The sequence below is a fragment of the Microtus ochrogaster genome, chromosome 7 (assembly GCF_000317375.1).
Source record: "Microtus ochrogaster isolate Prairie Vole_2 chromosome 7, MicOch1.0, whole genome shotgun sequence".
Classification (NCBI taxonomy): domain Eukaryota; kingdom Metazoa; phylum Chordata; class Mammalia; order Rodentia; family Cricetidae; genus Microtus; species Microtus ochrogaster.
Genome location: NC_022014.1, coordinates 18,763,030 through 18,776,967, shown reverse-complemented (window position 1 = coordinate 18,776,967; position 13,938 = coordinate 18,763,030). Strand labels below are relative to the sequence as shown.

General features: G+C 37.6%; 1 protein-coding gene across 4 annotated transcripts in view; it reads left to right on the top strand.

Annotated features, from left to right (window-relative positions):
- Positions 1-13,938, top strand: part of Rhot1 (ras homolog family member T1) — a 73,335-nt gene that overhangs the window by 55,611 nt on the left and 3,786 nt on the right. Inside the window, exons 17-20 of one of the 4 annotated variants that reach the window (XM_005349411.2) lie at positions 1,072-1,191; positions 2,342-2,544; positions 3,541-3,636; positions 5,220-5,342. In XM_005349411.2, coding sequence (XP_005349468.1) covers positions 1,072-1,191; positions 2,342-2,544; positions 3,541-3,636; positions 5,220-5,342 — 542 coding nt within the window. The remainder of the gene's footprint in view (positions 1-1,071; positions 1,192-2,341; positions 2,545-3,540; positions 3,637-5,219; positions 5,343-13,938) is intronic. The other 3 variants (XM_005349412.2, XM_005349413.3, XM_005349414.2) reach the window with 3 other exon arrangements.

Genomic DNA, 13,938 nt, shown 5'->3' with positions numbered 1-13,938 from the left:
AAGACAAAACCAACTTCAAGAGTTATTCTCTGATATTCACACACATGCAATACATAGGTGTCATCCATGCTAGTAAACTAATTACTTCAAAAATATTAACTTTAAACTCTATTATTATTGGTTAGAAATTAGTATAAAATCAGTGCTGATTCTTGGTGGTTTATCTATAATCTGAACCAGATTTATGTGTTTATCAGGGAGGAATATAGAAGTATAAAAGTATATGAAAGCCGGGTGGTGGTGGCGCACTCCTTTAATCCCAGCACTTGGGAGGCAGAGGCAGGCAGATCTCTGTGAGTTCGAGGCCAGCCTATTTTACATGAGCTAGTTCCAGGACAGGCTCCAAAGCTACAGAGAAACCTTGTCTTGAAACAAAACAAACAAATAAACAACAAAAAATATATATGAAAAGAAAAAATAGTGGTGAAATAGAGTAGAAAGGTTATATGTTTGGGTACTATGGTTTCAGTTTCAGACTTTGTTCACAGTAGATTAACTGTGTGATGAGACAAATTTCTAACCAAGTTGTATTCCTATGAGGAGCATCCAACCACTAAATATTAGAAAACATCCACAGTGGTAGCACTCGCCTTTATATCCAGGACTTAGAAGGCAGAGGCAGGTGGATCACCAAGTTCAAGTCATCCTGGTCTACAGAATGAGTTCCAGGACAGCCAAGACTATACAGAAACCCTGTCTCAAAACAACAACAACAAATAAAAGCACCAAAAATAATAATAATCATCATAATAATCAGAATACATCCATGCTTTGTTTTTGGAAATAGTTTCTCAGATAATCACATTAAACAAATGTTATGCATTTTATGATATAAAATTTTACTATTTCTGATAAAGGTTCTGTAAGTTTTTATTAAATCTCGTTTGCCTCATGTAGTTTTAAATATTAATACTCAGTAGGCATTGCTGACTATATTATTCTTATGTTCTTTTAAATCATTTTCTGTGTTTTGGAATATGCTTGCTTTCATGTTTTATTTGAAATTTGTCAAGTTACTTTTATATCAATATTGTGATTCTTAGTTTCCCATTGTCTTTTTGTTTTTACAAGCTGCACGATATTTCAGAGTCGGAATTTCTAACTGAAGAGGAGATCATTTGTGATGTTGTATGCCTAGTATATGATGTCACTAATCCCAAATCCTTTGAATACTGTGCCAGGATTTTTAAGGTTTGTTTTTATGGCCATGACTAATTGTAGCTTCATATAGGATTTTCAGAATCTGCAGTGTGGTGTTTCCTAGTCAGAAAATAAAACAAAATAGACTGCAGAGGGCTTTCTTCTTGTTGTTGTTTAGTTGGTTTTTAAAATATATGCATCTATGTGTCCTTATTTCATTCTACACTAATAAAGTCCTGGTCATAGGAAGTAACATGTTTTTATCTACATGTGACTTCGGTGTGTATTTCTGATTGAGAACTTTTGCATTAATATAAGGCCTTCTTAGCTGTTAGGAATGCAAAGGATTATATATATTGCCAGTTACCCAAAGAATAACAACCAGAACAAGGGAATAAACCAAAGGTTTGCAAAATGTATCATTTGCTTTGAGGCTATCAACAAGAGTCAATAGGAAGAGAAAGCTATGTGTACAAAAGTATTTATCCTAATATTGTCTTTAATATCAAAAACTTTGAAAAAATCCAAATAACTAACAGTTGAAGAATGGCTTTCCAGAAAAAGATAAATATCTTGTGAGATATTTTGCAAACACTAAAAACAATAATCTTCATTCTACAGTACAGAAGTGATACTATATATTTTTAAATGTGTACAGCATAACTGCAGCTATATGTATATAAATGTATGTGTGGTGAAAGTATAGCGGCAATATAAAGAATGATTTTTTTCCAGTATAGAAAATAGATATATATTTTAACATGTTAAAAATTACTGTCACTTGTGTTGGAGAGATGGCTCAGAGGTTAAGAGCACTGACTGCTCTCCCAGAGGCCATGAGTTCAATTCCCAGCAACTGCAGCCATCTGTAACAAGATCTCGTGCCCTCTTCTGGTATTCAAGCATACATACAGACAGAACACTATATACATAATAAATAAGTAAAATCTTAAAAAAAAAAATTAGAGTGACTCTTGAGAATTAGGATAGATCTGTTTTGTCACTCCAGAAAAGCAGTCCTGGTCATGCATAACAACAGGAGACGGCCCTAGTGCTACCAAACTTTGCTTCTTACTTCGTTTTCTGCCTTTGCAATTATAGTTGCTTTGCCTGTCTTGGGAAGTGTTTTTCATTTACATCTAGTTAAATAGTAATTTTTGAATTTGCCATCCATATTTGATTTCATTTTTTTATTCCATAGCAACATTTTATGGACAGCAGAATTCCCTGCTTAATTGTAGCTGCAAAGTCAGACCTGCATGAAGTTAAACAAGAACATAGTATCTCACCTACTGATTTCTGCAGGAAACACAAAATGCCTCCACCTCAAGCCTTCACTTGCAACACTGCTGATGCACCCAGTAAGGATATCTTTGTTAAGTTGACAACAATGGCCATGTATCCGTAAGTACTTGCTCTGTCTCATTTTCATGTTGCATGGTTCATAGTAACATTGCATGCCATTAGCCATGAAAGATGTTTGTCACGTAGACATTCATTGTTCAGCAACAGAAAGAGACTTTGTAATGAGAAGGGATAAATTTGAGCAACTGCAAGTTGCTTTGAGTGTCATAAATGATATAAACTGTGCTTCTAGAGTACTTGTATATTTTCTGAGCAGGCTGTAGCTGTCCTAACAGGATAGTATAATAAAGCACAGCTACCGCCCAGCATTGAAAAGTAATCCTGCTATAATAAAATGGGGTTGATTTTTCTGTTGATTAATTGGCCTTTGGTGTATGAAGAATTCTAAAGTCTTTTGAGAATTTACATTGAACTTTATGTTTGAATTCAGGATTTGTCTTTTTTTTAAAAGACAAAAAAATTGTAAAAATTGTAAAAAAAAATTACAGTGGAATATTTTGTATTATTTTAGCCACAAATTTCATGTACATTTATTATATCTATACATGCATATGTACAAGCATATAATTATGGTTATCTTCATAGTTCACTAACTGCCTTAAATTTGCATGATCTTAATGACATCCTACTCAAGTAGTATGTGTGTATAAATTCTGTTTGATAACAAAACAGCTTTTCAGGCAGTGCGTTTCTCAGGATTTTAGAGCAAATTCTGTTTATTATTCTTTTAACCTTGAGGTCATTTTCTCATGAAAACTAGATAGAATAAAGCATAATTAATACAGAACTCTTATACAATAGTAATAATTAAACATTGTTGAAAACAAAGACTGAAGTTTTCCAAAAAGGTATTAATTTATACAGATTTTTGAAGTCATAATATACTGGTATTCTATTAAAACACCTTAAAAAAAAAGCAGCAGGCCTTTGACTTTCTGTTTGTATTGGAAGACAAATCATTCCTATTAATATAAGAGTTAAACCCTTCTTTCTGTTTCACCTTTGCTTTACAACTCTCATGTATGTTATCTACAGAGAGGATCATTACAGAGGCAGCCTCTCCCGAGACATGGGCAACACTGATAGAATAGAGAATTTGAGAAAAATCTGGTTCTTTCTAAAAACTGCTTTGTAAGTTGCTTTTTCTTTATGATTCTGTGGGATTTTGTTTACATTTTCTTATAGGGTGGCCAAATCTCCTTCCTTGCTGTTAGTATTTAGAAATATCTAGAAACGCACTGCTTGGTTAGATTCATGGCCTAGCTGTAACTTACGGTGCTGTCTCTGTTATGTCAGTGAACCTCCCCAGCCGCAGAGGGTACTGCAAGTGTGACCAGAGCTGCGTCTCTAAACTCTTTATGCTAACCCGTGTGTGTATATATGATAAATGTACATACATAAACACTTCTTGTGTAATTAATACCAAACTACTTCTCATGAAGCATCTCCCTGTTGCTCAGCATACTTTGCATCTCTCCTTTTTGGTGGGTGGAGCCTTGTGGATGTGGAAGTTAGATTCAGTTTATAAAATCACAGATGGATTCCAGTATGACAGCTGGCAGTGTCTTGTTAACAGTGATGTAATTCCTCATCACAAGCCAGGTTTTAAAAAGAAATATCTTAAGCATTGATAATCAAAATTCTTGTTTTTCTTTATATTGGGAATTAGGCACTATTGGGAAGCTGCAAATGCCCACAGCCATGCCACCATGCACTGTGGTCTCATCAGCTCTCACAAGCTAAAGCCAAGGCAGATTGGACCAATTATTTGACTGAGAAGCCTCTAAAAATGATCAGATGTCACAAGAAGTGATGGCATTAATTCATCAGATGATGCTCTCTCAGTGGGTTCTGCGCCAGTCAGTACCTCGTCATGGGTGGTGTAATGGTTTTGTCTGACCACTGAGCAGTCATTGAAGGTCCTGCATTGTAGTCAGATCTTAGGTGAAATGGGTCACCCATGTGCCTGCGCTAACCAGTGACTTCACTCAACCAGAAAGGAGTTAGAAAGCCCCTCAATTTCATAACTGATTCAATTGGCTCACGAGATTTTTATATCCTTACCAGAGTCTCATCCATCATACTTACAGCTGCTGTGTTTTGTAGCTGAAATTAGCCCTGTGTTTCTTCTAGTACAAATTGCTGAAGCACTCTGATTTCCTTTGGGAGCCAGGGTGCTTGGTGAACTAAAGACGATGTTGTTCATATCTTCTCGGGGTTGAATATACTCGTCTGTCGACTTTCGTGGTTTGTCACCCTTCTCCTTCCTGGTTCAGGCATGTGTGTATGCTGAGGGAGGAGGTAGAGGAGGGAGTGGCTATTCAATGCTAGCAAACCTTGTCCTTTCAGTTGGCGCTATGGCTTACTCAAGTTTCATTTTTATTAATTTAGATGAGGGTGCCATCTATTGCTGTGCATATTTATTCCACTAAGACTCATCTAATAACGATTCCATTCCCCCTTCAACATTTTTTTAAAGTATTAGCTAATATTCCCTAGATTTTCTATAGGGAGAGAGGAAGAACTGTTGCTGCTTACTATGTTTTCAGCAAATGTGGAATTCTGCACAACTTTAGCATGCCCCACACTGTCCTTTTCCTTTCTTCAAAGAGTGTTGCATATGCCTAAATCTTTCTTTTTTTAAGTTGGCACACTCGACTTGTGCCATATTTATAAGAAAGAACTCAACCCTGTCCTTCTGTGTGTTTTCACAGCCATGCCCGGTTACGCTGTATGTGCACCTGCAACAGGTGTACATTTTGCATCTGTCAGAACTTCCTCAACTCAGACTTGCTGCAATCTGTAAAGAACAAAATCTTCACTGCAGTTCTTAACAGGTTCTTAACTTTATTTACTGGGTACCAGGCATTCTGTTAAAATACAAAAGAAAAAGTGGATAAATATTTATTATACAGCTACTCACTATAAAGGCAACAAGTCAGCTGACCCCTACTAACTCCCACTGAAAGTCTCAATATGATGACAATGTTTAGTTTGGGAATCACCATTAATAATGTTTTTTTAATTAATAGATCTATTTTGGGAACTATTAAACAAGATTTTGAGTCTTTTCACTAGGAAAGTTAGCCACCTGTTCCATTTTAAGAGATAGTGTGTATATGGATCTTTTGGGTGTCCGGTGTTGACTAGGAGGTTTTTTTTGTAGTGAAGAAAAGACATGTCAATCCAGAATCAGAAACATTGTACTGTACTTAGTCTGTGTTCCTATGATATATCATATGCAAACCATACTAATATGAACCAGATTCTCTCTTTTTGAAACCATTTGTAATTCCAGTATTCCTTTTGAGGGAATATTTATTTGAAAGAACATATTTCTGGAAATGAGAATAATAATGAACTTTAAGGACTTTAAGAATATGGAAAAAGAGAAAAAAGAGCTATAATGCTAGATTCTGAACCCCCCCCCAGGTTTGTTAGCCTTGCTTATTCCAAACAGGCAGATTACTTATTGAAGTCATTTTAAGTAAGTTAAACTATGACATAACCCTATAAAGCAATGTATTCTTTTATAAATGAAGGGGGGAAAGTGATGCTTTCATTCTCTCAAAGTAATGAACTTTATTCTTATTCTGATCTTGCTACCCTTTTGTAAATCAGTGATTTTTTTTTTTAATTTAAAGCCTACATAATGTTTAGTTTCTATCTGTCTAAGGATGATTTTGGTTTTTGAAGTCATCTAAATATCATTAAGAGCCAGGCTTGATTAAACAGATGGTCAAGATGGCCTAGCTACTTGGTTCTTCCTTGAATACTCTAGCTACATCTATATCCTGGCTAGAGTCTAGCTAGATCAAATATCATCATATATGATCACCACCGACACAGCAGCTGAACCCGTGAAATGTTGACTGATATGCAAGAGATGGAAGCTAGTTTTGACAGTGTTCTGTAAGGGTTTCAGTGGTGCTTTGAGCACTAGCACCTCCAGAATTAGGGTGCAGCCCCCTGAAGACACCTGTGAGGGGTTACCTTGTTCTTGCCTCTGTCGTTTGAGAGCATCTTGTAAAAAAGTGACCAGACTCCACCATGATGACTGACAGAAATACAAGGCTAGTTCAAACTGAACAAACCTAGGAGCTCTGGATCTTAAGAGTTGGAAGATTCTGGAATTCATCTGGCTAATCCCATGAGAATGCTTCCCTGCATGCCTTCCTGAGAGGCAGCTATTTGCCTGTGGCTTTCATTTTTAGAGAGAGGCTTTGTTTTTTGCTTTTGCTTTTTTTTTTTTTTTTGGTTTGTTTTTGTTTTTTGTCCCCCAGCTGTCCTAGAACTCACTCTGTAGACCAGGCTGGCCTCAAATTTACAGGCATTCACCTGCCTCTGCCTCCCAATTGCTGGGATTAAAGGAATGTTGCCTCCACCATCCTGCTTGCTTTGAATTTTTTTAGCTAAAATGTTTTTCCTGTAGCTTTCTCTATTCCTTTAGGTTCTCTCCTTTAGAACAACATACAACCACTCTCCCTCATCAATATAACAATCCTTCAGATACTTGAGGACAGCCATCATGTCTCTCCTTGTTTTCTCTTCTCCAGGCAGAACACCCCATTTCTTTTAGCTTTCACTTAAATTAGGTGCTTTTAGTGACTTCATCATTCCTGATTGTCATCATCTGAAATCCCCTTAAATTAGCAGGTGCCAACAAGAGTGGTTAACAGTGCTCCAGGTGTTGTCTGGTCCAGAACTGAGAGCAGCCATGTTCCTCACATGTTCAACACCCGACCAGTATGTGACTAAAGTTTCTGTCCCCCATCCCACTGTTGATGGTTTTATATATAATTAACTTGGGGATAGTTGAAATTGGACCATTTCTTCATATGAAATACTATTGAGGCAAATGTCCCTTCCTCTTTAATTGCGCTTTTAATATCTTAGTTGACATTTTAAATGTAAATGTAGGTACATACATCTCTTTACTAAGTGTTATTTTTAATCCATTTGTCCTAGCTCAATCATTCAAACATTATTTTTATAATTTGTCCTGTTATATAACTATCATTTTGTTACTTTTGAATTGCATAGATTAGATTTGTTTAAGTTTTTAAGTTACTGATAAATAATGTTGACTACTCAGAGATTGAAAAGAGAGAGACGTGAACAAGCCATTGGGAACTCTGTCAGTGATAGACGTAAAATTCAGCTAGTGAAAAAAACATTCTTGAGCCATGTGTGGGGGCATACACCTGTAATATGTTTTTCTTTATCTACGTTTTGCCTCTGAGCTTTCTGCCTTTCTTTCTGTATATCTTACTTTCCTCCATGGCTGGCTGACTGACGGCTCCCTGGCTTCTGGCCCCAGGTGCATCCCTCTCTTTTTCCCGCATTCTCTTCTCCTTCTCTCTCTAGATTGCTTCTCCTCTTTATTCTCTGCCGGTCCCTCCTATCCTCCCTCTGCCTAACTGTTGACCATTCAGCTTTTTATTTCTTGTTTTTTGTTTTTGTTTTTCAAGACGGGGTTTCTCTGTAGTTTTGGAGCCTGTCCTGGAACTAGCTCTTGTAAACCAGGCTGGTCCCGAACTCACAGAGATCAGCCTGCCTCTGCCTCCCGAGTGCTGGGATCAAAGGTATGGGCCACCACTGCCCAGCCTCAGCTTTTTATTAGACCATCAGGTGCCTTAGGCAGATAAGGTAAAACAAATGCAACACATCTTTACATAATTAAACATTTAGCACAAACAAATATAACACATCTTTACATCATTAACAAAGCCAACAGAGAGACAGGCCGTGGTGGCGCAGGCCTTTAATCCCAGCATTCGAGAGGCAGAGACAGGCAGATCTCTGTGAGTTCAAGGCTAGCTTGGTTTGGAGAAGCGAGTTCCAGGATAGTCTCCAAAGCTATAGAGAGAATCCTTGTCTCAAAAAAACCAAAAAAACGTAGCCGGGCAGTAGTGGCCCACGCCTTTAATCCCTTTAATCCCAGCACTCAGGAGGCAGAGGCAGGCGGATCTCTGGGAGTTCGCGGCCAGCCTAATCTACAAGAGCTAGTTCCAGGACAGGCACCAAAGCTACAGAGAAACCCTGTCTCGAAAAAACAAAAAAAACCAAAAAAACAAAGGTAACAGAAGCAAATGTAACACATCTTTGCCTAGTTAAATTAATAGTCCACAATGGTGGCACACACCTGCAATCCCAGTACTCAGTCAGGAAGCTGAGGCAGGAGGATCTCCAGTTCAAGACCAGCCTAGTTTTCACAGTAACTTTGAGGTCTGACTGAACTCCATTCTGAGAACCTAGCTCCAAATAATCAAAATAAAATATTTATTCTTACCTAATATGCATTGTATATTGTATTATAATCTAGTATACACTGCATATTATTACCTGTTATAAATTGTATATTACCTAGTATACACACGTTATCTAGTATACACAATGCATATCACTACCTAGTATACATTGCATGTTATTATCTAGTATACGTTGCATCTTCTCATCTATCAGGAGTTTCAGGGAAGGGTTTTCTGGAATCAGTGTACAATTTTTATCACATTCTCCTGACTTACCAGTGGGTTATTTTATTAACTAGGAAGTGACATGCTTGATGTTTTATTCTTGGTGAACCTCCTTTTGCTTACAGTAATTACTGATTACAAACCACCTATTTCATTATATATTCTAGAATCTCTTAATTGCTATCATAGCAGACTGATTTCTTTTTTGTATCATTGGTGACAATTTTCCCTTAGGTTGATGCAGTTTCCAGGTGAGACTGGAGATGTTTAAATTGATGTGCTTGCCCTACACTGCAATCTTCAAGCCAGCCCTATCTGTCACATCTGTTAAAATGGGAAGTGATTTAATAATGGTGTCAGCACTCCTCACTGGTAATCTGGTAGTCAAGATGGAAAGATGAGGAGGAAAACAATGTATGTTTCAGAGGACTCTTTCTTACCTCAGTTGCTGCTTTGCCGTATATTGGATAGAAGTGCAGTGAACTTCGGGGGTTCTGTGCTAAATTTCTTCTGGGTTATAGAAGAGCGTAGAGAAGCAGCACAGGTGAGCTGAGGTCAAAACTCAGCAAAGGATCTAGCATTCTAGGTAAGTGATGTGGAGTGTGAGGAGAGATGGTGGCTGAGACGGTCCTGTCTATAACATAAAGGCAGTAACTATTCAGCTGTAGCCCTGTATGGTGTAGCACTGGTGTTCGCTGGCTTTCTATTCTACAAACGCTTAAAAATAACATTTTTATGTGACAAGAGCTTGGTATGGTGGGCCTTAGTTGAGAGCCAGAAACAGGCAGATCTCCAAGTTTGAGACCAATCTACAGAGTGAGTTCCAGGATAGCCGGAGTTTTGAGACCTTGTGTCAAAAAAACAAACAAAATTTAACATGAAATTTCCTGGTAACTGACAGATATCCATTACCAACTTTTGAAATTACCAGGACAAAGAATGTTTCCAGGCAGCTGTTTTGCAGTCTTAGTTTTAAGGTAAAGTTTCCTGAGAATGGAGGCACACCAGAGTATGGAGTAGTGCTGAGGCAGAATATCACCACAAGTTCAAGATTGTGTCACAAACAAATAGGACAAAAAAAGGCCACCCAAGGAATGGCAGTATCTCTATTCTTCACCCCGTAGTTTTATTATTATTATTATTATTATTATTAATATTATTCACCCAAGAAAAAGTGTTTGGATGGTGGGATGAGAGTGGAAACATCTCTGTTTTCTCAGGTTTTGACAGTGTTTGGTGGTTGGTCACTTACTGGTTTGCCATGCTTAACATATCTTAATAATGTAATTAATATAAGCAAGAAAGAGAGAGAGAGTTACTTTATTAAAAGTCACCTGAGGACTTGTCACTGAGTCTCATTCCCTGAAGAGTGTTTTCACCTTCCGCTAAGTGATTTAAAGAAAGAACATGGCTGCAGGCTCACAGACACTTACATTTAATCCCAGCACTCCAGAGGCAGAGACGGGAGGATCCCTGTGAGTTCCAGCCAAGCCTGGCTTACATAGTTCCAGGACATCAAGGGCTGCATAGACATATATTTCATACCTGAATAGTTTTATGTTTTCTTTAGAACTATGAATAACTAGAATTGTATGAATTAAAATACATTTGAATGATCATTACCATGTCAGATTGGGCTACACAAATGGCTCAGAGGTTAAGAGCACTGACTGCTCTTCCAGAGGTCCTGAGTTCAATTCCCAGCAACTACATGGTGGCTCACAACCATCTGTAATGAGATCTGGTCCTGTCTTCTGGAGGGATACATGCAGGTAGAACACTGTATACATAATAAATAAAAAAATTTTTTTTTCTTTTTTGGCTTTTTAAGGCAGGGTTTCTCTGTAGCTTTAGAGCCTGTCCTAGAACTAGCTCTTGTAGACCAGGCTGGCCTCAAACTCACAGAGATCCACCTGCCTCTGCCTCCCAAGTGTTGGGATTAAAGGCATGCGCCACCATCGTCCAGCCAATAAATAAATAATTTTTAAAAATAAGAAAACGTAGTCAGATCATTTTATCTTTGAAAAGGCTTTCATTTCCAAAAGTGCAAATTATGCTAATTGGGGAAAACACCTTTTGAGATTATTTTAATTTTTAAATACTTTTGGGATCTGAAAGTGATAAACTGAGTATATAAGAGTGAACTTGATTGTTTCTTTGAATTACCCAGGATTCTTATTTATTACCTGTTGTAGGAGCCTGCTTGTTTGTTCTCAGCCACTCAGACTCAAAATAACCACACAGAAACTGTATTAATTAAAATCACTGCTTGGCCAATCACTTAAGTGTATTGCTGGTTACCTCTTACATCTAGAGTTAGCCCATTTCCATTATTTTATATTTTACCATGAGGCTTGTGGCCTACTGGCAAGGTTCCTGCTGGCAGCTTGCGTCTTTCCCCACTCGTGACTACACGGCGTCTCGCGACTCCTCCTCCTTTCTCCCAGCATTCAGTCTAGTTTTCCCCACCTACCTTTATTCTGCCCCTCGCTGGCCCAAGACAGTCCTTTATTAACCTATGGTATTCACAGCATACAGAGGGGAATCCCACATCAATTGCCTATTATTCTAACTTAAGAACACCCCTGCTTTATGTGAGAATGTTATAGGAGATAACATGTAGGAGAGTGCTGTGGAGTTGGTCTGTCCTTCGGGTGTTCATTTTCACTCAGTCGCCTCTGCTACTTGGTGATTTTTTAGTCGTCTTTTAAAATTTTTTTGTACAGTAGATTTTGGTCATATTCTTTCTCCCTTTTTAAATACTCTTGTTCTTTTTCAAAGCATGGTTCCTATGTGTAATCTTCCCACTTTTCTTAACTTAAAATTTAATCATAATTGTTTATTTTACAATTATTTTTGTGCAATTTTCTTTGTGCTTAGATTGCTTTAGGATTTTTTCATTTTATTTTATTTGCATTTGCCATATAAATTATTTATTCATGTTTGGTTTCAAAGTACATAATTCACACTATTTGCTGACTTAAAGATACTTGGATAGACATTTTCCCCATTGTATTTTTAATACATTTTTAAAACTGATTATATATGGTGATTATTTTAAGCTATTTACTAATGGACTACTACTAATTGTCTATGTTACTTTGATAATCACCCCAGCTTCTTTCCTTATAAAGTTTGAATTAATGTTTATTTAGGTGCCCTTTTAAAGGAAAGGACTTTTATTTATCAGACAAAAATGAATTGCTTTTTCATAGAATTATATTGTGAAAAGGATCTATTTATTCTTAGGATCATAAATACCAGAGCAGCCAGTGTTCTTACCTGCTGAGCCATCTCTCCAGCCTCTATAGTTAAATTTAAGATAACTCAAGAGCTTGTGTTACAGATTCTCAGTCAGCTGCTGCTGATTAGGATTTCAGATTATTTTCCTTCTGGTTCATATATTAAAGAACATGACACGGTAAAGTTTGCCTGATTTGCTCTTTAAGCATCCCTAGTCAACAGAGATCGTGGAGCATTTCCTGTATATCTGAATCATCTGTAAACTTGGGTTCTTACTGCTTGGGGAAGCATTACTTGACCCTGGGGCAAAGCTGTACCTCTCCCAAAGTGTATGACTGTTAGGCATGCTGCTCAGTTAACAGCTTGCTTGCGATTTCTGTCCCAGTTCATCTCTATTGTGTGCTGTGCACTGATTTCCTAATCTCTCCTGAGAAACCTGTTAAATATTTCATGTCTTGTAGCTCCATTAGGAGACCTGTGCTAGCAGGACCAGGACTATAGGTCAGTGTTAGCATGCTGGCCTCACATCCACACACACATACACACATAATGAAATCAGAGGAATAAACTGATAGCAGTAACAGCATTATTATTAGACATAAATGTAGGAAATGCCAGGTAGAAACACTGGGGAACTGAAGCAAGGAGGTCCAGAAACCTTTCTTCGTAGAGTATAACTCAAAAAACCTCATGCTTTATAGTTACCTAAGAGTACTTTCTTAAAAGTTCATCCCTGAGATACATAAATGGAGTTGTAAAATTAGAATACCACTTATATTAGTGCATCTGTTTCCTATGAGTTATAGTTAGAAAGTATAAATGGAAAGATGAAAGGAATGAAAATTAAAACTTCAAATTCCTTTCTAAGAAGGTACAAGAGAATACTAATTAAATAATACTGAAAGTATAGCAATGGGCTGGAGAGCTGACTTGGTGGTTAAAAGCACTTGTGGCTCTTGCATAGGACCCAGGTTTGATTTCCAGTACCCACATGCTGGTTCACTCCACTTCCAGGGTATTCTGTATACTGATACCCCCCTTCTGACCTCTAAGGGCAATAAGCGTGCACGTAGTGCACATACATGCATACATACAAGCAAAACACACTTTAAAAAACCCAATAAATTTAGCCAGGCAGTGGTATTGCACACCTTTAATCCCAGCACTTGGGAGGCAGAGACAGAGGCAGGCGGATCTCTTGAGTTTGAGATTAGCCAGGTCTACAAAATGAGTTCCAGTACAGCCAGGGCTACACAGAGAAATGCAGTCCCCAAAAACCAAAACAATCTAGTAAGCTGTTTAAAAATAAAACAAACAAAAAGGAAGCTGATTATGGAGACACACTCTTAAAACTCCCAGAACTCAGGAAACTGCCTGAATTAGACCTTAGATACAGATGGGGGCCAGCCAAGATGACCTAGTGGGTAAAGGCACTCTCCACTAAACATGGCAACCTGAGTTCAATCCCTGGACTTACTAACGGAAGGGAGGACTAACTCATACTTGCCTCTGACCTTCATGTGTATGCCGAGGCATTACTCTGCCCCATTTCCCTACCCCCTATAAGTAATAAAATTTAAAAGTGACAGCAACAAGCAGAGCTTTGTGAAACACATTCATTTCAGGGCTACTCATGAGAGGTAATTCTGACAGAACTAGTGTGACTATGGCTAACTTACTTTATTTATTTATTTATTTATTTATTTATTTATTT